This window comes from Narcine bancroftii, chromosome 1 (assembly GCF_036971445.1).
Source record: "Narcine bancroftii isolate sNarBan1 chromosome 1, sNarBan1.hap1, whole genome shotgun sequence".
Classification (NCBI taxonomy): domain Eukaryota; kingdom Metazoa; phylum Chordata; class Chondrichthyes; order Torpediniformes; family Narcinidae; genus Narcine; species Narcine bancroftii.
Genome location: NC_091469.1, coordinates 374,419,067 through 374,443,809, shown reverse-complemented (window position 1 = coordinate 374,443,809; position 24,743 = coordinate 374,419,067). Strand labels below are relative to the sequence as shown.

Genomic DNA, 24,743 nt, shown 5'->3' with positions numbered 1-24,743 from the left:
TTTTCGTTGTATCTTCCTTTATTGCTAATTCTTTTTCTGTATTTGTTATTTCCCTTTCCAACTGTTCTATTTCTCAATTGTAGTCCTTCTTCATCTTAGTTACATAACTTATTATCTGTCCTCTGATGAATGCTTTCATTGCGTCCCATAGTATAAACTTATCTTTCACTGATTCCGTATTTATTTCAAAGTACATTTTAATTTGTCGCTGAATGAATTCTCTAAAATCCTGTCTTTTAAGTAACATGGAGTTTAATCTCCATCTATACATTCTTGGTGGGATGTCCTCTAGCTCTATTGCCAATAACAGGGGTGAGTGATCCGATAAAAGCCTAGCTTTATATTCAGTTTTCCTAACTCTTCCTTGAATGTGCGCTGATAACAGGAATAGATCTATCCTTGAGTATGTTTTATGTCTACTCGAATAATATGAATATTCCTTTTCCTTTGTGTGTTGTTTCCTCCATATATCCAAAAGTTGCATTTCCTGCATCGATTTAATTATAAATTTGATTACTTTGTTCTTTCTTTTAGTCTTTTTTCCAGTTTTATCCATGTTTGAGTACAAATTAAGGTTAAAATCCCCTCCTATTAGTATATTCCCTTGCGTATCTGCGATCTTCAAAAAGATGTCTTGCATAAATATTTGATCTTCTTCATTAGGTGCGTATACATTGAGTAAATTCCAAAATTCCAAAAGTCACGTGATGGAGTAGTGACCGGTAAGAAAATACCAGCCCTCTCCAGAAAAGTTTTAAAAAAGTAAAGAAAAAGCAAAGCCACAAACACAGAAACCATAAGAAATTAAAAATAAAATTGTGGAGAAAATGGCAGCAAAGAAAGAAAAACCCAAAACAACGGGAAGAAAAGAAAAAGGAAAGACGTCAGAAGAGAAACGTGATGGCCTTACCTGTACGAGGAGAGAGAAGCCCGCTCCCTGAGGTCAGTGGAAACCCCGAACTCAGGACTACAAAAATGGCTTACGGAGCCAAACAAAAGTGCGCGATGCACAGGACAAAATCAACACCGAAGGGAGGGGGGACGAGCTGAGGAGTAAATCTCCACAGCTGAAACAGACAAGTATAACACGACAGCAAGACTCCCAACAGGAAAACATAGAAAATAACGGGAACAAGAAGGAAGAGAATAAAAAAAGGAAATCAGAGAAACAACAGATGACCAACCCAGAGGAAGACGACCAACACCAAGACACCTTTAATAAAAATAATAAAAACAAAAATACCCAACAAAATAAAATAAACAACCCAACAAGAAGATCAGAAGAGACAGAGGTAAAGGACACAGATCCTGGAGTGGACCCAGAAGAAGAGGAGGGAGAACATCAAACTCTACACAGAGAAATGGAAGATGAAGGGAAGGGACATGGATAAAAAATTCTTTAAAGAATATATGGAAACATTAAAAGAATGGCTGACACAAGAATTTAGTGAAATAAAAAGAAGAATAAAAGGTACAGAAGAAAAAGTGAAGAGATTAGAGATGGTCATGACAGAAATAGGAAAAAGAGTAGACAAGGTGGAAGAACGAGAAACAGCCATAGAAATGGAGGTAGATGACTTAAAAAAGAAATTGGAAGAATCTGATAAAAAAGTTAAAGAAACACAGGAGCTGTTAGCTCAGAAGATAGATATAATGGAAAACTCTACTAGGAGAAACAATATAAAGATAGTGGGCCTCAAGGAAGATGAAGAAGGCAAAGATATGAAATAATTTATAAAAGAATGGATCCCCAGGGTCCTAGGAATGCCAGAATTACAGGAAGGAATGGAAATAGAAAGGGCACACAGAACATTAGCCCCTAAACCACAGCCACAACAAAAACCAAGATCCATTCTAGTAAAATTCCTGAGATATACGACAAGACAAAATATATTGGAGAAGGCAATGAAAAAAAATAAGAGAAGACAAAAAACCACTGGAATACAAAGGTCCAAAAAAATTTTTTTTCTATCCAGACATAAGTTTTGAACTCCTGAAGAAGAGGAAGTAGTTTAACACAGCAAAAACGACCCTATGGAAAAAAGGTTATAAATTTATGTTAAAATATCCAGCGGTGCTTAAAATAGTTATCCCGGGGCAGCAAGGAAAACTGTTCTCCGATCCGGAAAAAGTCATATGACAACAATGACAACAAACTATATATAAAGAAGAAGAATAAAGTATAAGTAAGAACTGAGAAAGAAAGGGAAGAAAGGAAGTAAGGAGGGAATTAAGAGTGAGCTTTGTTATATATGAAGATTAAAATCTTTTCTGGGGGGGCTGGGTGGAGAAGAATAACAGTCACTGTGAAATCAGTTGACGCTTGTGAGCGGGTTCACAAATCCAAATGAAGAGGGGAGATGTGGTTGCCCGACAAGGGACAAAGGGCAACTCAGAGAGGGGAGGGACTACTGGGGTTAAAGGAATTTTAGATATGGGAATAGTGGAAATATTTTATGTTTTAGAAATGTTGTCTTACAATGTGTTCAAAAAAAGAAAACAGAAATGGATAAGAAGGGAAGGTGGTGATGAGGAAACGGAAAGGAAAGATAAACAAAGTATGAAATGGCCATGTTGAACTATATGACTTTAAATATTAATGGAATACATAACCAAATCAAAAGGAAGAAGCTGTTAAATTTACTGAAGAAAGAAAAAATTGATATAGCATTCATGCAAGAAACACATTTAACTGAAGTGGAATACAAGAAATTAAAGAGAGATTGGATAGGACATGTAACAGCAGCATCATATAATTCAAAAGGCAGAGGAGTAGCTATATTAATCAATAAAAATGTACCAATCAAAATAGAAGAGGAAATAATAGATCCAGCAGGGAGGTATGTAATGATAAAATGTCAGATATATTAAGAGGAAGGAGTTTAATGCAGCAAAATCGACCCTATGGAAAAAAAGTTATAAATTTATGTTAAAATATCCAGCGGTGCTTAAAATAGTTATCCCGGGGCAGCAAAGCAAACTTTTCTCGGATCCGGAAAAAACACGAAAATTTGCAGAACACCTACAAAACAGACAGAGAGATGAAGAGATGTAACAAGAACAAAAATGACAACAAACTATATATAAAGAAGAAGAATAATGTATAAGTAAGAACTAAGAAGGGGAAGAAAGGAAGTAAGGAGGGAATTAAGAGAGTGAGCTGTGTTACATATGAAGATTAAAATCTTTTATGGGGGGCTGGTTGTGGAAGAATAACAGTCTCTGCGAAATCAGTTGATGCTTGCGAGTGGGTTCGCAAATCCAAATGGAGAGGGGAGATGTGGTTGCCCAACAAGGGACAAAGGGCAACTCAGAGAGGGGAGGGACTATTGGGGTTAAAGGAATTTTAGATATGGGAATAGTGGAAATATTTTATGTTTTAGAAATGTTGTCTTATAATGTGTTCAAAAAAAGAAAACAGAAATGGATAAGAAAGAAAGGTGGTGATGAGGAAATGGAAAGGAAAGATAAACAAAGTATGAAATGGCCATGTTGAACTATATGACTTTAAATATTAATGGAATACATAATCAAATCAAAAGGAAGAAACTGTTAAATTTACTGAAGAAAGAAAAAAATTGATATAGCATTCGTGCAAGAAACACATCTAACTGAAGTGGAACACAAGAAATTAAAGAGAGATTGGATCGGACTTGTAACAGCTGCATCATATAATTCAAAAGCCAGAGGAGTAGGTATATTAATCAATAAAAATGTACCAATCAAAATAGAAGAGGAAATAATAGATCCAGCAGGGAGGTATGTAATGATAAAATGTCAGATATATTCAGAATTTTGGAATTTACTCAATGTATATGCACCTAATGAAGAAGATCAAAAATTTATGCAAGATATCTTTTTGAAGATCGCAGACATACAAGGGAATATACTAATAGGAGGGGATCTTAACTTTAATTTGAACTCAAACATGGATAAAATTGGAAAAAAGAGTAACAGAAAGAAAAAGTAACCAAATTTATAATTAAATCGATGCAGGAAATGCAACTTTTGGATATATGGAGGAAACAACACCAAAGGAAAAGGAATATTCATATTATTTGGGTAGACATAAAACATACTCAAGGACAGATCTATTCCTGTTATCAGCGCACATTCAAGGAAGAGTTAAGAAAATGGAATATAAAGCTAGATTGTTATTGGATCACTCACCCCTGTTATTGGCAATAGAGCTGGAGGACATCCCACCAAGAATGTATAGATGGAGATTAAACTCCATGCTACTTAAAAGACAGGATTTTAGAGAATTAATTGAGTGACAAATTAAAATGTACTTTGAAATAAATACGGAATCAGTGAAAAATAAATTTATACTATGGGACGCAATGAAAGCATTCATCAGAGGACAGATAATAAGTGACATAAATAAGATGAAGAAGGACTACAATCGAGAAATGGAACAATTGGAAAGGGAAATAACAAATACAGAAAAAGAATTAGCAATAAAGCAAGATACAACTAAAAGAAGAGAATTGACAGACAAGAAAATAAAATATGAAACACTACAAACATATAAGGTGGAGAAGAACATAATGAAGACAAAACAGAAATATTATGAGCTAGGAGAAAAAACGCACAAAATACTAGCGTGGCAGCTTAAGACAGAACAAACTAAAAAAACGGTATTGGCATCAAGGAAAAAGGACAAACAAATTACATATAACCCAATGGAGATCAACGAAAACTTCAGGGAATTCTACGAACAACTATATCAAACTGAAAACAAAGGGAAAGAAGACAAAATAGATGAATTTCTAACTAAAATTGAACTACTGAAATTAGAAACAGAGGAGCAAAATAAATTAATAAAACATTTGAAAGAGAATACAGGAGATATTAAAAAAACTATCGAACAATAAAACACCGGGAGAGGATGGACTCCCAATAGAATTCTATAAAACATTTAAAGACTTATTCATTCCTCCTCTCCTGGAAGTAATGAACCAGATTGAAAAAACACAAAACATACCAGATTCATGCAAAACAGCAATAATTACAGTATTACCAAAGATGGGGAAAGATCCACTAACACCAGCATCGTATAGACCAATATCTGTACTTAACACAGATTATAATAGCTAAACTATTAGCAAACAGATTGGCTGACTGTGTACCAAAAATAGTAAAACTAGACCAAACTGGATTTATTAAAAAAAGCCGAACAACAGACAATATCTGTAAATTCATTAACTTAATCCATGCAAGGAAACAAAACTCCAATAGTAGCGGTTGCTTTAGATGCAGAGAAAGCCTTTGACAGAGTAGAATGGAATTATTTATTCAAAGTACTACAAAAATTCAATCTACCAGAGAAATATATTAATTGGATTAAAGCATTATATAAGGGACCATTGGCAAAAGTGACAGTAAATGGATATATATCAAACCAAATTAAATTAAGCAGATCAACAAGGCAGGGATGTCCACTATCTCCCTCACTGTTCGCGTTAGCTATAGAACCACTAGCAGAACTGTTAAGAACAGAAAATAAAATAAGACGCATAAAAATAAAAGAGAAGGAATATAAAATCAGTCTATTTGCAGATGACGTTATAATATACTTAACAGAACCAGAAATATCAATAAAAGAATTACATAAGAAATTGAAGGAATATGGAGAAGTATCAGGATACAAGATCAACGCAAATAAAAGTGGTGGTGTCGATCTTTGATGATTGCTGCTGTTCTCAAATGGGAACATTCCCTGTGGATGTTCTTGATGGTGGGGAGAGTTTTGCTTTGGACATATTGGGCTATGTCCACTACTATTTTCAGGGTCCTCCGCTCAGATGTATTGGTGCCTCCATGCTTAGGCAGTGTGTCCCAGATTCCTCTGACCCTTAGCATGAAAAGATTCCTCGTTAGATCCTGTCTAAACCTCAAACTCTATCCCCTTTTGATTTAGATTCTGCTGTGGGGAAAATATCCCTAATGCGTATTCCTCCTCATAATACCTTTTAAAATCTTTATCAGAACTCCCCTCCTTAACTGCCTCTGCAACAAATTAAATGGATTTGGAATGTTAATAGCAGTATAGCATTAAATTATCAGAGTTGTTGACTCAAGTTTGAACCTTGCATTGGTTAATATATATACCTTATATGTCAAGCCAGTGGTTTATTTTCCCTTTAATTGCATGTACAGGATTTGACAAAGCTCTCAACATTGTGAAATATAAAGTGTTCACAATCACTACTCTGGAGACAAAGTCTTTATTTCGAGTCTGCAGAGTCTGGTGTCCATGGTCTGGAGACACACCAGAGGTTCATAATCATCACTCCTTTGTACAGTCCCGCGCTAAACATCACCCCACCTTCATTTACCTTCTTCTAATCGAATTCCAATACATTACAACATTCTCCTTCTCTCTTCCATCAATCCAGGTATCACTCAGTTCCTCCCTCTTCATACATCACATGTTATGTTAATTAGTCCATTCCCTCCTTAGGGGCGTCTGTTAATATTTCGCGCAAACAGAGGAACTACTGACATGGTCTTTGCCCTCAGACAGCTCCAAGAAAAGTGCAGAGAACAAAACAAAGGACTCTACATCACCTTTGTTGACCTCACCAAAGCCTTCGACACCGTGAGCAGGAAAGGGCTTTGGCAAATACTAGAGCGCATCGGATGCCCCCCAAAGTTCCTCAACATGATTATCCAACTGCACGAAAACCAACAAGGTCGGGTCAGATACAGCAATGAGCTCTCTGAACCCTTCTCCATTAACAATGGTGTGAAGCAAGGCTGCGTTCTCACACCAACCCTCTTTTCAATCTTCTTCAGCATGATGCTGAACCAAGCCATGAAAGACCTCACAATGAAGGTGCTGTTTACATCCGGTACCGCACAGATGGCAGTCTCTTCAATCTGAGGCGCCTGCAAGCTCACACCAAGACACAAGAGAAACTTGTCCGTGAACTACTCTTTGCAGACGATGCCGCTTTAGTTGCCCATTCAGAGCCAGCTCTTCAGTGCTTGATGTCCTGTTTTGCGGAAACTGCCAAAATGTTTGGCCTGGAAGTCAGCCTGAAGAAAACTGAGGTCCTCCATCAGCCAGCTCCCCACCATGACTACCAGCCCCCCCACATCTCCATCGGGCACACAAAACTCAAAACGGTCAACCAGTTTACCTATCTCGGCTGCACCATTTCATCAGATGCAAGGATCGACAATGAGATAGACAACAGACTCGCCAAGGCAAATAGCGCCTTTGGAAGACTACACAAAAGAGTCTGGAAAAACAACCAACTGAAAAACCTCACAAAGATAAGCGTATACAGAGCCGTTGTCATACCCACACTCCTGTTCGGCTCCGAATCATGGGTCCTCTACCGGCATCACCTACGGCTCCTAGAACGCTTCCACCAGCGTTGTCTCTGCTCCATCCTCAACATTCGTTGGAGTGCTTTCATCCCTAACGTCGAAGTACTCGAGATGGCAGAGGTCGACAGCATCGAGTCCACGCTGCTGAAGATCCAGCTGCGCTGGGTGGGTCACGTACTTCTGTTTCTCACAAATGGGGGATCGTCCGGGATCCCACTCCCTCCACTGACAGAGTGCCCGACGACGAGGGTAGGTGCACCCCGGCTGATTCAGCTGGACTCACGGACGGCGGGTGACTTGTCAGTGGATGAAGCAAGTGATATCCGAGAGGAGGCAATGAGAACAAACGATGGGAGGATGTTAAGGAAGCGCGCTAGGAATAGCTACTGGATCCCGGTAAGAGGAATTTTACTTACCTGTTAGTATGGGAGGTGTGAGTAGCAAGGGAAATAGTCCTAAGGAAGGACGGGACAATCGGATAACTAAGCAAAGTCCGTTAGGATTAATGCTATCTGATTGGGGTGCGGGGAGAACCCGTGAGAAGGACAAACAGACCATGGTCAGGTATTCCAGTTTGGAATGGGTTAAAAGTCCGATTAAAGGGAGTTCAGTATATTGGCCAAAGCTCGGATCCGAGGATGACTGGATGTGTCAAGCATTGAACATTTGGCTCTATCAAAGTCAAAGAGATAATATTGAGAGCAGAGAATATACAGCCTGCTGGCTCAGTGGATCGGTTGATCAACTGGTTTTGAATGAAAAGGAATGTAAGGACAAGAAGGATGAGGAAACTTTTGTCCCTGAAACACAAGGATGGGATGTGTTACATTCCCTTCCTCCACCTTATGCTCCTCCTATGCTGGCTCCTATCTTTCCCCCCCTCCTATGCTCTACCCTTCTGCACCTTCCCCTCCTCCCCCACAGCTAAAGAAAGGAGAAGAGAGTAGGGGTGGTATGATGACCCTTCACAAAGTACTCGATTACCACCTCTATTGACAAGAGAGAGAGGCGACTTTAATTCAGATTCATTTCCCAGAGAACAGGAATCTAGACATTATAAAGGAGAGGATAAGCCAGAAATTATCTGGATGAGACCTTGACGGGAAGTTCCCATGGGAGGGGGTCTCGGTTTTGTAAATGTGCTCCTGACTAGTACGGAGGTGCGTAATTTTAAGAGAGAATGCCCAATAAACAGAAAGGAAAGGCTAAGATTTTGATGCAGGCAGTCAAGGAAGTCATTGAGAGACAGCATGGAAAGGGTAGGGGCTGTGTGCCAGCTCCTGGACATTGGGAGGAGCTCCGGGAGTGGGAGAGTAGAGACCAGAGCAGGGGCAAGGGTCGAGGGGAATTCCGGGGATGACGACCATTCCCGGGACCTCATGGTAATCCCGGTAGGAATTGGGAAACAGGAGCATTAGTTTGCTACCATTGTAAAAAGTAGGGACATTTTAAGAGAGAATGCCCAATGCAAGCCAGGGAGACGTGATCTTATGCACTGATGTGTTGGAATATAGGGGTTAATTAATCGTGGGGTGTGTGTGGAGTGTGTGCTTATGTACTGTTCAGTTTGTGTGCATGGATCCAGTACTATGTGGCAGTTTAATGTTTACCTCATGGTGAAGGGAAAGAGTAATGTAAGTAAGGGGCAGCCACAGTATGTAGCAAAGTCGGCTGATTACAGTAGGTTTAGAATCATCTGCTCCCAAAATAGAAAAGAGAGGATATGTATGAAACAATTTAGTAGGAAGGTTAAGGCAAAAGGAGGTGTTGATTAGCACAAACAAAAAGAATCCTGACAGAGACTGTCAGAAACAAAGAGAATGGAATCAGTAAGAAGCTAAGACAGAAGGAGGTGTTTAGTAGAACAGAAGAACATGACCAGATGAGAACAAAGAAATAATTAGAAATATCTGGGGTATGAATTGATTTCTGATCAAAACAACAGGATATTCTGACCTTGAGGATTAAAAAAGATGGGAACTCTACACCTCAGATAACTGCAGAGCAGGAAATTACTTGTGATAAATCTTAAGCAAGAAATCTAGCAAAGAAAGCCAACTTTTGTTCTGTATGATAAGGTTGAGCTATATAAACAGCATCGAGTCCACGCTGCTGAAGATCCAGCTGCGCTGGGTGGGTCACGACTCCAGAATGGAGGAGCATCGCCTTCCCAAGATTGTGTTATATGGCAAGCTCTCCACTGGCCACCGTGACAGAGGTGCACCAAAGAAAAGGTACAAGGACTGCCTAAAGAAATCTCTTGGTGCCTGCCACATTGACAACCGCCAGTGGGCTGATATCGCCTCAAACCGTGCATCTTGGCGCCTCACAGTTTGGCGGGCAGCAACCTCCTTTGAAGAAGACCGCAGAGCCCATCTCACTGACAAAAGGCAAAGGAGGAAAAACCCAACACCCAACCCACCAATTTTCCCCTGCAACCGCTGCAACCCGCATCGGACTTGTCAGCCACAAACGAGCCTGCAGCTGACGTGGACATTTACCCCCTCCATAAATCTTCATCCGCGAATCCAAGCCAAAGAAGATATAAACTATAGAGACTGGACAGTAAAGGCCAGTCTTGGGGAATAGCTCACTGTGCAGGTGACCTATGAACTAACGACTGAACCAGAGCTCTGTTAAGCTTTATTCTTATGCTGTGTAATAAACTGATTCTCCTATCACTTCATTTAACGAACACGCTGGACTCAGACGACACATAGACTAAATTAAGGGTAGGGTAAAGCCAGAGTCCGACAGATTGAAGCAGATTATGAATAGGGGGGTCACAGTTCTCAGTCAATACACACCATGGGGCTGCACGGAGAACCATTGGTAAATTTAAGCATAGGACCCCACGGTGACAAGATGACCTGGGGCAGCCCGGTCTAGTATTTTACAACCACCCGAGGGTGTTAAGATAGAGGGCACAGTGATGATTTCGGCAGTAGGAGGAAGAGACTTTACAGTCCCTGTATTAAGAGATGTAAGAATACAAATGGGAGAAAAGATAATAACAGAGGATATTTTACTAGTTCCCCAAGCTGGAGTTTGTTTGTTAGGACGAGATTTACAGGATCAATTGGCTATCAGCACCAGACCACAGGAATCAGGTATCGGGGTTCAATTGTATGTATTAAGCGAGGAAGATCGAGAATTAATAAATCCTGGAGTATGGGCAGAAAGAGGCAATAGAGAAGTGTTAGATATTCCTCCCCTGCAAGTTACTTTAAAAGATTCTGAACAAGTAATTAGACGAAAACAATATCCAATTCCTATGGCTGGCCGAAAGGGGCTGCAGCCAGTAATTGACCAGTTGGTGAAAGATGGTATACTCGAACCTTGTATGTCACCTTTTAATACCCCAATTTTACCTGTCCAAAAACCAGACGGTACCTATCGATTAGTGCAGGTCTTGAGGGAGCTGAACAAAATTATTCTCACCCGTCACCCGGTTGTACCTAATCCCTATACAATAATGGGTAAAATCGATCCCCATAGTAAATGGTTTAGTGTGATTGACCTCAAAGATGCTTTCTGGACCTGTCCGTTAGCAACAGAGAGCAGAGACATGTTTGCCTTTGAATGGGAAAATCCTTTTACTGGACGCAAGAATCAATATTGGTAGACGGTCCTTCCCCAGGGCTTTACAGAATCACCAAATTTATTCGGTCAGGTCTTAGAACAAATACTAGATGAGGCTCCTCGGAGAGAGAATTGTCAGTTGATACAATATGTTGATGATTTGTTAATTACGAGAAAAACTTACGAATTAGTTAAACAGTATACTGTTGAAATTTTGAATTTTCTGGAGAATAAGGGTCTCAGGGTGAGCAAATCCAAATTACAATTTGTTCAATCAGAAGTTAAATACTTAGGTCATCTGGTAAGTCAGGGAACTAGGAAAATAAGTCCAGAGAGGATACGTGGTATTCTACAGATCCCCCCCCCTCCCAAGAATGCCCAAGAACTTAGGAAATTCCTTGGTTTAGTGGGATACTGTAGAATCTGGATTGAAAATGATTCTAGCCTAGTCAGATTTCTCTATTATAAACTCACGATTCTAGGGGGTGAAGCTGTTGTCTGAACAGAGGAAGAGATTAAAGATTTTAACTTGGTGAAACAGTGCCTTATTAGTGCCCCAGTGTTGGCTTTACCCAACCTAAATAAGCCATTTGACCTATATACCAATGCGAAAGGAGGTGTAGCCACCGGAGTACCAACACAAGAGAGGGCAGGCTGTAGACAGCCAGTTGCTTTTCTGTCAAAAGTTTTAGACCCTGTTTGTCGTGGTTGGCCAGAGTGTGTGCAAGCCATTGCAGCCACTGCTATTTTAGATGAGGAAGGACGAAAGATTATGTTTGGTGCCCCGATGATAGTTCACACCCCTCACACAGTCCACAATATTCTCTTACAACGTGCTGGAAGGTGACTCACAGACTCTAGAATTTTAAAATATGAAGCAATCCTAATGGATAGGGATGATTTGACCATGATTACGAATAAAGAACACAATCCAGCAGCTTTCTTGGTTTCTCCAAATTCTGACAATACCATAAATGAGTTAGAGCATGTATGTTTAGAGGTAATAGATTTACAGACCAAAATTAGAGAGGATTTAAGTGATGAGCCTTTACAGGAGGGTGAAAGGTGGTTTATTGATGGATCTTCTCGTTGCATTGATGGCACTCGCTATAGCGGGTATAGTGTAGTGGATGGGAAAGAAGGACTGGTGATTGAAGCCAGTCACCTTCTCGGTCATTGGTCTGCACAATCTTGTGAATTGTATGCCCTCTGTAGAGCTCTCCAGGGTCTAGAGAACAAGTTGGGCATGATCTACACAGACTCAGAGTATGCTTTTGGAGTAGTGCACACCTTTGGGAAGATCTGGAAAGAGCGGGGAATGATAACTGGAAAAGGTCAAAAGTTGATCCATGAAAACTTAATTGTCCAATCTCTAGATGCTCTTACATTACCTGAGGAAATAGCTGTAGTTCATGTACGGAGCCATCAAAGTGGTGACAGTCCTGAAGCACAGGGGAACAGACAGGCAGATGCAGCTGCCAAACAGGCTGCGCTCACGGAGAAAATAGACATGCAGCTGTTACTCCCAACCCTGGAGTATCCTATTCATTCTATTAAACCTGGTGATTGGGTATATGTAAAAGCATGGCAAGATCACCAACTAAAACCTGCCTGGGATGGCCCCTATTATGTACTTTTGATTACAGACACTGCAGTGCGAACTAAAGAAAAGGGGTGGACTCAAATACAACGAATTAAACAAGCTGCTGATCCACGGACTAAAGACATTGATAATCTACCCTCCACCGGGCGTGCTGTCCTTCATCCTTCTGATCTGAAAGTTACATTACGCCGGGAAAAAGTGCTGTAATGTTGTTTTTACCATTTACTGTATTGTTTACTTGTTGGTTCCCCGTTTTTGGGACATCCCTAAATTACTCACGATGTATTAAGTCCTCCTGGAATAGGGGCAGCAGAGGTGACAATTATTTACCTTTAGAATATAGACAGGGCATAGATATAAAGTATAGTCATAGTGGGGTATGGGTTAATATACGATCCGAACATGGACCAGGGGAACAGAACGGCTCTAGAGGAGTAGATTTGATTTGTATTTTGGCCTCTACAGGTATTAAAGAGAGGAGTTTTAAAGGGATAGCACAAAGGAGATGGTGGGACAAAGACAGACAGAATGGTAGTCAGAATTGTACATGCGGCAGAGATAGAGTTAATACATATGCTAATGTTCACAGACAGGCTGCAACTCACAGGCTCAGTGATACTTATGCTAATGTTCGCAGACAAGCTGCAACTCACAGGTTAAGTGACAAGAAACACCCCTCCCCAACTTGGTCTCCTGTAAAGCATCCTTTGGGTCACACAGACATTCGGAATGTTAAAAAAAAACCACCACTGTAAGGGGAGTTCCAGCTGTAAACTAAGTAAGCTGCTCCAGAATACTAAAGCTGCTTGGCATTTAAATCGTTTAATCAGACTCCAGGCAGCCTTGGAGATCATCACCGAACAGATAGCAATGGCCCTGAATTTAGGGGCTGAAGAAAAACGACAGATACGAGCCACAGTTCAACAAAACCGCCTGGCTCTCGATTACTCGTTGGCTGCTGAAGGCAGCGTTTGTGAAAGACTGGTTAAGGACAATGCTCACAACGGTCAGGCGGTTAAAGACACTTCTTCAGGAGTTCGAAAATCTTCCCATGCCCAGGTTCAGACGGGGCAACCTTGGTCCGGTGTGGGATGAACTAGACTTTTTATTGGTAACTGGAGTCTGATACCCATAGCCCTTATAGCAGCTGGACTCACTATTCTGGCCATTATGGTGCTCCCCTGCCTAAAGACTTGTGTGCAGTGTTTAATTTAATGGGCCCTTTGGCAGGTCACTACAACCCAAATGATGTATGCTTCCCAAACTCTGTCTGATGATGCTGAGGCCGCAGTTCGTTTACTCACTCGCTGGGAAAGGGAGCAAGCTTAATGGAACACTACCGAATGGGGATTTACTAAGCGTAGCTAAAGAAAAAGGATGGATTGTAAAGGATACTGGAATGTGAGGAGTCAAGCAAGTGCTAATTAAGAATGAAGTATTATGGGTTAACTTAAGGTGAAGGGATACTGGAATGTGAGGAGTCAAGCAAGTGCTCATTAGAAATGAAGTATTATGGGTTAAATCAGGGTGAAGGGATGCTGGAATGGGAGGAAGGGTTATAAAAGTATAATAAAATAAGGATCTTCAAAACAGGATAGCAAGTGGATAGCTTTAGCAAGTCTTGGGGATTGATTAATGAGTAAAGAACAAAGACATGATATTTCCTGGCTAACAAGTTTGCAGGAAGGCACATAAACTGATAAGAAGTTAGAATCCACGTGGGCAGAATTACCTAATGCTAAACCAATCCAGGAGGCAGAAGAATGTTAGGGGGAAGGTATCTCTGTACTGAAATGAAATGTATAAAAGTTGGGTCAGCCTCAGTATCTGTGTGTATTCCCAGGGTAAGGGGAAGCACCCAACTTTGCATTGTTGTAATAGTATAATAAATGTTCTTTGTTCTCAATTTTTGTCTCGAGTAAATTCTGTGAAGGTACTTCTGTTTCTCACACCTGCATGGGTCTATCTAGACACCTCTTAAACATTGCTATCGGATCTGACCTCCAGAAACTACAGAGGACTATGAACATGACTCAGGCCATTACACACACCCCTCATCCTCCTCTAACTCCATCTACAGCAAGAGTGGTTTCTTTGCTGCCATTATCAGACTTCTGAATGAATCTCAAAATAGTCACATAATACTGCCTTTGCTGTATTCCAACTCAACTCTCTCTGTAGCTTTAAACTTACTGTGCTACATCGTGTCACACTTGTACAGCACAGAAGTCTGCAGATGCTGTGAATGTAGTAAAAACACAGAAATGCTGGAGGAACTTAGCAGGTTTCACATAGTCCATAGGAGGTAAATATATACAATTGACCTGTAAGGCCTGAGTAGAAGAGCTAAGGCCCGAAATGTCAGTTATATATATTTACCTCCAATGGTCTGTGGACCATGTGAAACCTGCTGAATTCCTCCAGCATTTCTGTGTTTTTATTAGTCACAGTATCTGCAGACTCTCATGTTTCACTTGTGCAACATAAGAGATGTCTGACTGGACTGGTCACAAAACAACATCTATCACTGCATCTTGATACATTGCGAAAGTTGAACTTAGAATCTCTTTCCACTACTACCTATGGCAACCAGGCACCCACCACTCTGTGCAAAAAAACTTACCCCATCCTGCTCCATTTATGCTGGCCCTAGTGATGCACTTACAAATTAAGCTTCAATAACTTGCAAATAATCCTTATTCTGTTGAATCGTATCATATATAATGTAGGAATCCAATCTGACCTTGGACTGTATTCAGCTCCTAGAGCAATCCTTTCCTATTTCCTTTTATTCAATTGTGTCTCTCAAATGCCCAGAACTCCACTCTGATTCTCCAACTGTACGAGGGGTAATTTACACAGCAGCTTTCCAACTCGCAGATCTTTGGGATAGGAGAAGAAACCAGAGCACCTGGGGGAAACTCATCTTTGGTGGAATGCACAAATTCTCCTCAGGTAGCCATGGAGATCAGGATCAAGCTCAGCTGTGTGGCAAAAGATTGAAAATTTGCTTTAACAAAACCAAGCAAAGTTGTTATTTAGTGGGTTTTATATTGATGAAAAACATCACAAAATCTTATCAACATATGGTGGGGAGGATGTGAAACACCAGCATTTGACAAAGAAAATGTCCTTGTGCTCCTGAGGGGAAAAATCTTGGAGAATGATTTATTTTGCCTTTGTTGTTGATCTATCAAAGTTCAAATTTATTGTCAGAGTATATACATGACATCACAACTCTGAGATTCTTTTTCCTGCGGACGTGGCAGAATTTCTACTTAGCAGAAATGCAAAACAAAACTGTACTGAAGAAAACATAGATTGAGTTTATTTTTTAGGAGCCTGATGGTGGAGGGGGAGCAACTCTTACTGAACCTGGGTTGTAAGAGTCCTCTGGCACCTGTACCACTTTTTTGATGGCAGCAGCAAGAACAGAGCATGTCCGAGGTGTTATGGATCCTTGATGATTCCAGCTGCTCTCCAATAGCAGTGTTCCTTGCAGATTTTCCTTGATGGTGGGGAGAGTTTTGCCTGTGATATACTGGGCTGTGTCCATTAACTTTTGCAGGGGTTTTGGCTCAGATATTTGTCCCCCCCCCCCCCCCCCCTTAGCCCATGATGCAGCCAGTCAGCACACTTTCCTCTACACATCTGTAGAAGTCTGCCATGGTTTTCAATGTCACACCAAACCTCCACAAACTCCTATGAAAGTAGAGGTGCTGACGTGCTTTTTTCACCGTGATATTCAAGTATTGGGTCTAGGAAAGGTCCTCCCAGATAGTGATTCCCAGGAATTTAAATTTGCTCGTCATCTCCACCTCTGATCGCGCAAATCGTATACCTCTGGTTTTCCCTTCCTAAAGTCCACAATCAAAGAGTGCGAGGTTGTGGTTAGTAAACCATTCGTCCAAGTTTTCAATCTCCCTCTTGTATGCTGACTCATTGCTACTTATTATACAACCCACTACCATGGTATTGTGAGCAAATTTGTAGATTATGTCATACAGAGCAACACAATCATACATGTAAAGTGAATAGAGCAGGGAACCAAGAATGTAGCCCTGTGGTGCTCCAGGATTGATAGAGATGTAAAGGAGATGTTCTTACCAATCCTCACGGATTCTGGTCTGGAGGCGAGGAAATCCAGGATCCAATTACACAATGGGATGTTGAGGCCCAGGTCTTGGAGCTTGCTGATCAGTTTCAAGGGGATGGTGTTGAATGCCAAACTGTAGTCAATAAAGAGCATCCAGATGTACGAGTCTTTACTGTCCAGGCGTTTCAGGGTTTTGTGTAGAGCCAGCAAAATGGCATCTGCTGCGACCTGTTTCTGCAGTAGGCAAACTGGAATGGATCAATTTCACTGCTGAGACTGAAGTGGATATGTTTCAAACCACTTCATCACTGTGAATGTGAGTGCCACTGTTGGGTAGTCATTTAGGCAGTTACTGCACTCTTCTTGGGCACAGGTACATTGAAAACGTGATTGAAATGGGTGGGTACCATGTTCTGCCAGAATGTGAAATGGAAAATATCTGTGAACAATTTGGCAAGTTGGTCAGCACAGGTTTTCAGCACTCAGCCAGGTACTCTATCTGATACTTTCCTTGGATTCACTCTCCTAAAGGCAATGATATTTTCTATCAATGACCTCCTAGAATCTTTATTGACTACTCTTCCAAAAGCATTTATTTTTAAGAAATCTGGATTTTTAATAGGTGTGTTACATTATTCAACTGCTTTCCAATTTAGAGTTTATAGGCTTCTCAGATCATTCATAGTTGCAGCTGTTATTTGTTAATTAATTGCTCAACATTCATTGAAGGGATTACAGCTGGTCAGATTTCTAGCTATTTAATGAGAGCTTGCTTGGCATTGTTCTATTCTTGACTGAATAATAAGGATGGCTTCATATGATAATAGGATAGAGTTTGCTGCCAGTTCTCAAAATGTGTGCTGGTACTGGCCAAGGTATTCTGTGAATAGATTAGTGAATGGTATATAACTATATTTGCACATGGTTTCTGATGGTCAGACTGTTCTTTCTTTCAGGATCTTTTTCTCCAAAGTTTTGTCCTTTTTAAAAAAAAAGTTTGCAATTCTGATAATATTTTCAAAACCCACTGACTGTACTTTAAAGTTAAATGTTTGATTTTGAAGCAGTTCCTCTATTTTTCATTTACTTACACCACAGTCAAGGAAAATGGATGTTTAATTGGATACTGTTTATAATTTCAGTACAAACACAAAAGATGAATACCAGCCAACGGCCACGTATAACTACACACAATACTACCAGCAGTACCAACAGTATTACTCCCAGTGGGGCTATGATCCCTATTCTAGTTACGGCTATGGGTACCCACAGTATGGTACCACTGAGACATCAGCAATAACTTCATCACTAATGACAGAAATGTCACAGCTCTCTGAGGTAAAGTGTGTACCTTGTATACAACTTTCTGAATCCTTTAAGTTTTTTAATGTTTTCACTCATTTTTAAGTTTTTATTTTCCAGTTCCAGCAAAGTTCTGCACTGGGTGAGGAAACTGAAGAGGAGTGTGTGGAAGGTGGGAGTACTTCACTGTTAATTATACAGTCTATACTTGCAACATTTTTGAAATTGGAGTGACCTTGATTGGTTAATTCTGAAATAGATTGTGATCCACATGGAGGATGTGGTAATTCTGTCTTAACTAGTTACTCGAAGTATATGGTTTATGTGAATTTTGTTCCAGATTAGTGTCTACAGGTGGGATTTATTATGTTTATTCCCAGTAAAGAACACTTTTTCCAAAACTAGTTGGCAGTAGGTTGGAAACTTGTCATTCCTTGTCTTTTCAGTTTGAGAATTTTGAAAGTGGAATTTAGTAAAAATGCTAATCCTTGGCACTACAGCTGATACAATTAAGTTATTAAAGGTGTCTTAAACTTTGATACAGCATTGGATCAACTGAAGTTTCTGGTGGGAGAGGTGAGGAAGTGGATAATAACTTGCTTTTTCTTAGCAATATTTGATTGGAGTTGATCTTATTTTAAGGCAATTAACTTTTATCAAAATTTGGTTACAACACTTGATTGTCCTAGGTTTGTGCATTAAGTCTATAATTGAGGTTCTGAACAAAAAATAGCTTTTTTTTAGGACTGTTACTTTTACTTAAGGGCCTCTGTTTCATCTGACCCAGTTAGACTGAAGGGCAATTTTGGCAAGATCAGGAAACCCTGGCTGGTGAGAAATGTTGAGGTTCTGGTCAAGAAATTGGAGGCATTTGCCAAATAACAATGTCTTGAAATATAACCACATTATAAATTAGAAGGTGCTGGCTGTTTTAGGGCACATAAAGGTATGCATTCCAGGGGTCTGAATGTTGTGTGAAGCAAGGGAAGAAAATACAAGGGCCCCACCAGAGATCTCTGCACCTTCAGTAGCTATGGGTAAGCTTGGGGAAACTGAAGGATGGCTAATATTGTGCCACTATTTAAGAAGGGTTACAAGGACAAGTCAACAAACAAGCCAATAACCCCCAATGTAAGTAGTAGAGTAGTTGGAGGATCTACTAATTGAAACAGTTTGCATAGGTTTGTGTGTGGAAAATAGTATCTCATGACTTTAGAGTTTCTTTTTGAAGAGGTGATAAGAGCATGAATGTTAGCAAGGCTTTTGACAAGGTCCGGCCTGTAATCTGGTCTAGATGAGTTCAAATAAAATCCAAGTTGAGCTTGATTCAAACATTAGCTTGGTGGAATGTGACAGGGTGGTAATGGAGGGTTGTTTGTTAGGCTGGAGGTCTGACCAGTGGTGTACAGGGATTGGTGTTGATTTCACAGGTTGTGCATATTAATGATTTGGTTAAGAAAATTGGTTGCCAAATTATTAAGTTTTAGAATAACACCAAAATCAGTGTATTGCACAGTGAGAAAGGTTGTCAAAAGGCTACATCATAACTTGATCAACTGGGAAAGTGGGGCATGGCAGATGGAATACGCCTCTCAGGAATTTGGGAGGTTAAACCAGGGTAGGACATAATGTTGTAGAAGAGACACAAGGGTTCTTGATGCATTTACCCTGTGAATGGTGACACGGGTAAGCAAGGTGATTGATGAAGGTGTACTTGATGCCATGACCAATGAAAGAAGGCATAACATAGAGTTGAGATGTTGTAGTTGTACAAGATGATGGTGATACTGCACCAGGAATGTTGTGGGCACATCTGGTTGCTGTGTAGAAGACATGATTTAAGCAAATGAGGGTGCAGGAATCTGAAGTATTTTCAGTTCTGGTCACTGCTATAGGAAATGTGGTGTGATGGGGCAGAGATTTAAGTCTGTTGCCTGGATTTGTAGGTCAGAGCGATTGGGTGAGGTTGAGTTGGCCAAGGGTTTATTCCTTTGAGTGCAGAAGGATAAGGGGTGATATTGTAGATGTATAAAAAATCATGAGAGGAATGGATCAGATAAACACAAGGACTCTTGCTCAGAGTAGGGGAATCATTAACCAGAGCTTGGGCTGATAAGAGATTTAATGGGAATTTGAGGGGTAACTTTTTTAATGGGTATATGGAACAGGCTGCCAGAGGAGGTGGTTGAGGCACATACTATTGCAATGTTTCAGAAATAAAGGATGGGATTTGAGGAACATGGGCAAATGCAGGCAGGTGGGATGTGTGGGTGGGACATTTTGTTTGGTCCGGGCAGGTTGGGCTGAAGGGTCTGTTTCCATGCTCTGCCTCTGAAAGATTAATAAGCGTACCACCTGGATTGGAGACCTTGAGTTGTAGGGAGAGATAAGATGCACTGCTTAGAGTGATGGAGGCTGGAGTGGGGGAGGTGACCTTGAGTTTATAAAAATCACGAGGGGCATAAATCAGATGAATGGTCAGTCTTTTTCCCCTAGGGAAGGACAGTCTAAATGAGAGGGGAAGAGATGTAAAGGGGACCAGAGGCAAGTTGTCAACAGCATGTTGGGTGTGTGGAATGAGCTGCCAGAAGAAGTGGTAGAGGAGTACAGATGCAGTGTTTGAAAGGTATTTTGAAGGTACATGGTTAGAAAAGGTTGAGGGATATGGACTTGGTACAGACAAATGGGGCTAACTTGTAAAGATTCCCTGATTGGCATGGAGGAGGTGGTCTGAAGGGCTTGTTTCTTTGCTGTATTACTCTGACCCACTGAATCTGTACTGGTTTCCAGGTGAGTCATCTCATTAACCAGATCACCAAGAAACCTACAAGGAACATGCAAACACTATGCAGTGATTGGGTCAAATCCAGATCCTTGGAGTTGAGGGTGCAGCACTATCTACTCTATTGCCATTCTGCTTTTGTTACTGAAGTGAATTTTGTTTTGATTGTGCAAGGATTTTTTTTGGGTTATTGACTGAATATTCTTTTTAAAGATCCAGATCCAAACTTGGATGTTGATGAAATTAACAAACAATTCATGGAACAAAGTGAAGATCTGTACGACTCCTTGATGAATTGTCACTGGCAACCCCTGGATACCATCACATCAGAGATTCCCCCTGTAGTGCAATAAAAGAAAATGTAACATAATTCTTCAAAATTTTGAAAATAAGGCTGTATAATACTTTTTCTGACCTGGGAAATGTTATATTAGACATCCTGTATATTTAAAATAATATTTGTATTGCAAATATCAATCTGCTATGTGAATTGATTTAATTTTGTACACTGTTTTTCATCCTGGACTAGCTGAAAATAAATGCTCTTCTTTCTGTCTTCACACTTGATTTGAGCTGCACAAAGTCTTGATTGGTTGAGAGCAAAACTACATAGTTGGTACACAAGGGCAAATCTTTCCACTGAAGTTTTGATTTTTTTTTCAGCTAAAATAGTTTTCTAAGTTTTCTCCTCCTAAATGGATCAATATTTGTTTTCTCCTATGTTTTTGTACACTACTTGTTGTAAAATTGTTTGTAAACACTGCCCAGTTTAAATTGAATTTTCTGAGTGGAATTTTTTCCCATTCATGCCTTGCATCTTTCCACTACTTGCTGAGTTAAATCTTGCTTCCCCAGTAAGAGATGATTTTCAGATTAGAGTATCAATCAGGTGCAAATTTCCAAAGAATCCTGTGCATGAAGCATAAGCATTGTTTTTAATCAGTGGGAATAGCCTTTTATTGCTAATAATTTTCACCTGAACCTTTAACTTTGGAGAATGAGGAGATATTGGATGGAACTATACAAAATTACAAAGGGTATAGATAGGGTAAATGCAGGCTTTGTTGCCTAAGGTGAGGTGAGAACTGGAGGACACAGGTTAAGGGTGAAATGTTCAAGGAAACTTCTTCACTTGGTGAACAGTGAAAATAGAATAAGCTACTGTTACAGCAGCTCTGGATGATGGGTGATATGGCTTGAAGGGCATAATCCCTGTGCTTGTAGTATTCTATAACCTTGTTGCTATAATTCCTGTATATATTTCTATTGATTCTTGTGTTTTCATTTGTTTAGCACCACTATATTCTCTAATTGTGGGCATGAGGCTATTTTGCCCACGTCTGGTCTGTTTTCAAGAGCAAACAGCTAAGACTGCTTTCATATGCTTATCTGCTGCCTTTTAGATGCCACCTTGGGAGAACTTGGCTCAGCCCATGCATTAGATTCTAGAGGTCCTCTAACAGGGGTCAGAGCAGCCTCCTTGAGGAGGTGAGACCTACAGGGCAGTAGGTTTGTTTATTGGTCCCAAAATTCCTCACAGTGAGGATTCTTCTGTGAGCTTGCTGACAGATTAACTCTAACAATCATTCAATGGTGTAAAGAGGACAATTTGTAGTGTAGGATTGCAATGTAAGCACCAAGCAAGTGCAGCATGAGAGCAATGTTGTGGGGTTAATTTAGTAGCAGGTAAGAAATGATGGACCCTACCCCATTCCTTCCCAATAGAAGAGTGTCCAAATATACAGAATGAGACCCAAGGAAGTGGTTGAGATGGGTACATTTTCAACATTTAGCAGACAAATAGGATACAAGCCAAATGCTGCCAAAGCAGACTAACATGTAGGAGGGGGAGGGGGAAGAAGAGAAGTACAGGTTAACAGGCAAGAGCAAATACATGAACACAAGTGGGAGGGTGGAAGCTGAGAAATAATAGGGGAGAGGACAGAGGGTAGCTCTCTGAACAGAGGGAGGGGAGAAGATATCCCTTTCTGCCCTCTTCCCCATCACCTCAGTTTTTTTTCTACCCTCTACCTGTATACACCTATTATCTCTAACCTGTACTCTTTCCCCCTTGCTGTTCATCCCTCCTCCCCTACATCTCCCCTGTCTTTTCTCTTATACCTGAAAAAGGACCTAGGCCTGAAATGTTTTATGAATGCTGCAATGACCTGCTAGGTTTCTCTAGCACATTTGTATCTTGCACTCAACCACAGTATCTACAGACTTTCATGTTTAACTAATGCAGTTATTAACTGGTTTTAACCAGAATGACACACAGGAATACCAACTTCTAGGAAATGCACTGCTGGGGTAGTGGCTGATACAACAGGGACATTTAAAAAAAACTGTTAGATACATGGCTGTAATAAAAATTGGGGATAATAAAAGTTGGGGCATGTGGGTATGGACTGAGAGGGAGAGAAGGAAGGGTTGATAATGGGGTTGATTTATATAGGTCAGCACTACATCTGTGGGCTGAAGGGACTACTGTACTCTTCTATTAAAGTAGAGCAGGAAATACAAGTATACTACAGGTCAAACCTACAAATAGAGAAAAAATTTCAAGTTGTTGACCTTTCATCAGAAAGATGAAATAGAGCAGTGAAACAAAATGCAAATGTGGCAAACAAATCCTGCTGGAGAGAAGAATGGACTTGCTTTAAGGCAGACATTGCAGGATGAATATCAGCTGTAAATCAAATAATAATTAATAGTGACAAATAGAAAATGTAAAAAGCTGCTGGAAACACTTGGGTTAGGCAGCATTTGTGGAAACAGAGAAGAGAGTTAATGTTTTTAGGTTGTGGATTTCATTGGACCAGCAGGTCACCACTCTGTATCTTATTCTGGGGGAAAAATTAGCATTTGGAAATGAGATGAATGCTTATTTCTTCATTATTCAGCTTCCATCATTTAATGTAGCTGTTGCTGGATGCTGTGGCAAGAATAATTCTGTCCCACTTCAAAGAAGTTCGGAAGAAGCTTTCAATTTCCTTAGTGACACACTTTCACTCTAAAGAAATAAAATTAGATAACTGAAAGTAAGATAATAGTGAACCTGTTGGAATGAAGAGCTATTTCCCTGTGTAAACATGATAAGAATTTAAGTTTTTGTGCAAAGGCAATTCCTTCCACATCCACCAATGTTATCAATCATACACATCCAAAACGAGTGGGCAACACCCACACTCAACGGAGTTATTGTACTGCAGAACTGATTGAATCTTGTGTCATCTTGGGTTTCCAGATACTATTTTTCTGCCTGACTCAGAAGATTATAGTTTCAAGCCCCTGTACAGGACTAAACACACAACATAGGCCAACAATTTAGTTGCACGGAGAAGAGGTCATATTGTTTTCATTAAGATAAAAGATCCTCACTATTATTCAAAGTGTGGAGAGTTGCCTTGGTTCGAAGAAATGCGGGGTGTCGCCCTGATGACCTTGACAATGTTTACACCTCAAAAAATACAACAAAAAAAATAATTGATCAAATCTCCCATTTCCTCATTGATCATGCCATGTACAAAACTACATTTAGGAAGAGTCAAAAATAATCCTTTTATTATGAAAAAAAGTTTCTGAAAAGATAAGTGGTACTTAAATACAAATATTATCTTAATGGAGAAGATTTCATAGTAGCAGTACTTTCAATCATGCTGCACAATTGCCAGACATCAAAACCAGAAGCTTACTAACATCACAGTACAGATTACTTTGGAAAGGGACTGAAAACAAAAGTTCACTGACAAAAATTTCAAAATTAGGGAGTATCTAGAACAGGGGCTCCCAATAGTTTCCAACTTGATCTGCTGCCCCAGTCTTGGATATTCTTCCGTGTGGAAATTCCAAACTGCTGCACTTAGGATCATTTCCTTCACATTCTCCTGTCAATGCAGAGGGCATCTAAGGATTTAGACTTCATAAGGAAAATAGCTTCAGAAAGAAGATCGAACAAGACAGAGACGTAGGCTGAGTAATGGGAGTGGGAATGTCTCTTACATAATGGAAAACAGCAAGCAAGCCATGGAGAAGAT

The 24,743-nt window shown here is 40.2% G+C and overlaps 1 protein-coding gene across 3 annotated transcripts in view; it reads left to right on the top strand.

The window, feature by feature from the left end:
- Window positions 1-21,246, top strand: part of LOC138751264 (tRNA selenocysteine 1-associated protein 1-like) — a 53,853-nt gene extending 32,607 nt beyond the window's left edge. For 2 of the 3 annotated variants that reach the window (XM_069913335.1, XM_069913337.1), the window contains exons 3-5: window positions 17,765-17,960; window positions 18,045-18,096; window positions 20,920-21,245. In XM_069913335.1, the coding sequence (XP_069769436.1) occupies window positions 17,765-17,960; window positions 18,045-18,096; window positions 20,920-21,059 (388 nt within the window). In that variant the 3' untranslated portion in view covers window positions 21,060-21,245. Of the gene's footprint in view, window positions 1-17,764; window positions 17,961-18,044; window positions 18,097-20,919 lie in introns of all 3 variants that reach the window. The other variant, XM_069913338.1, reaches the window with a different exon arrangement.
- The last annotated feature ends 3,497 nt before the right edge of the window (window positions 21,247-24,743 follow it).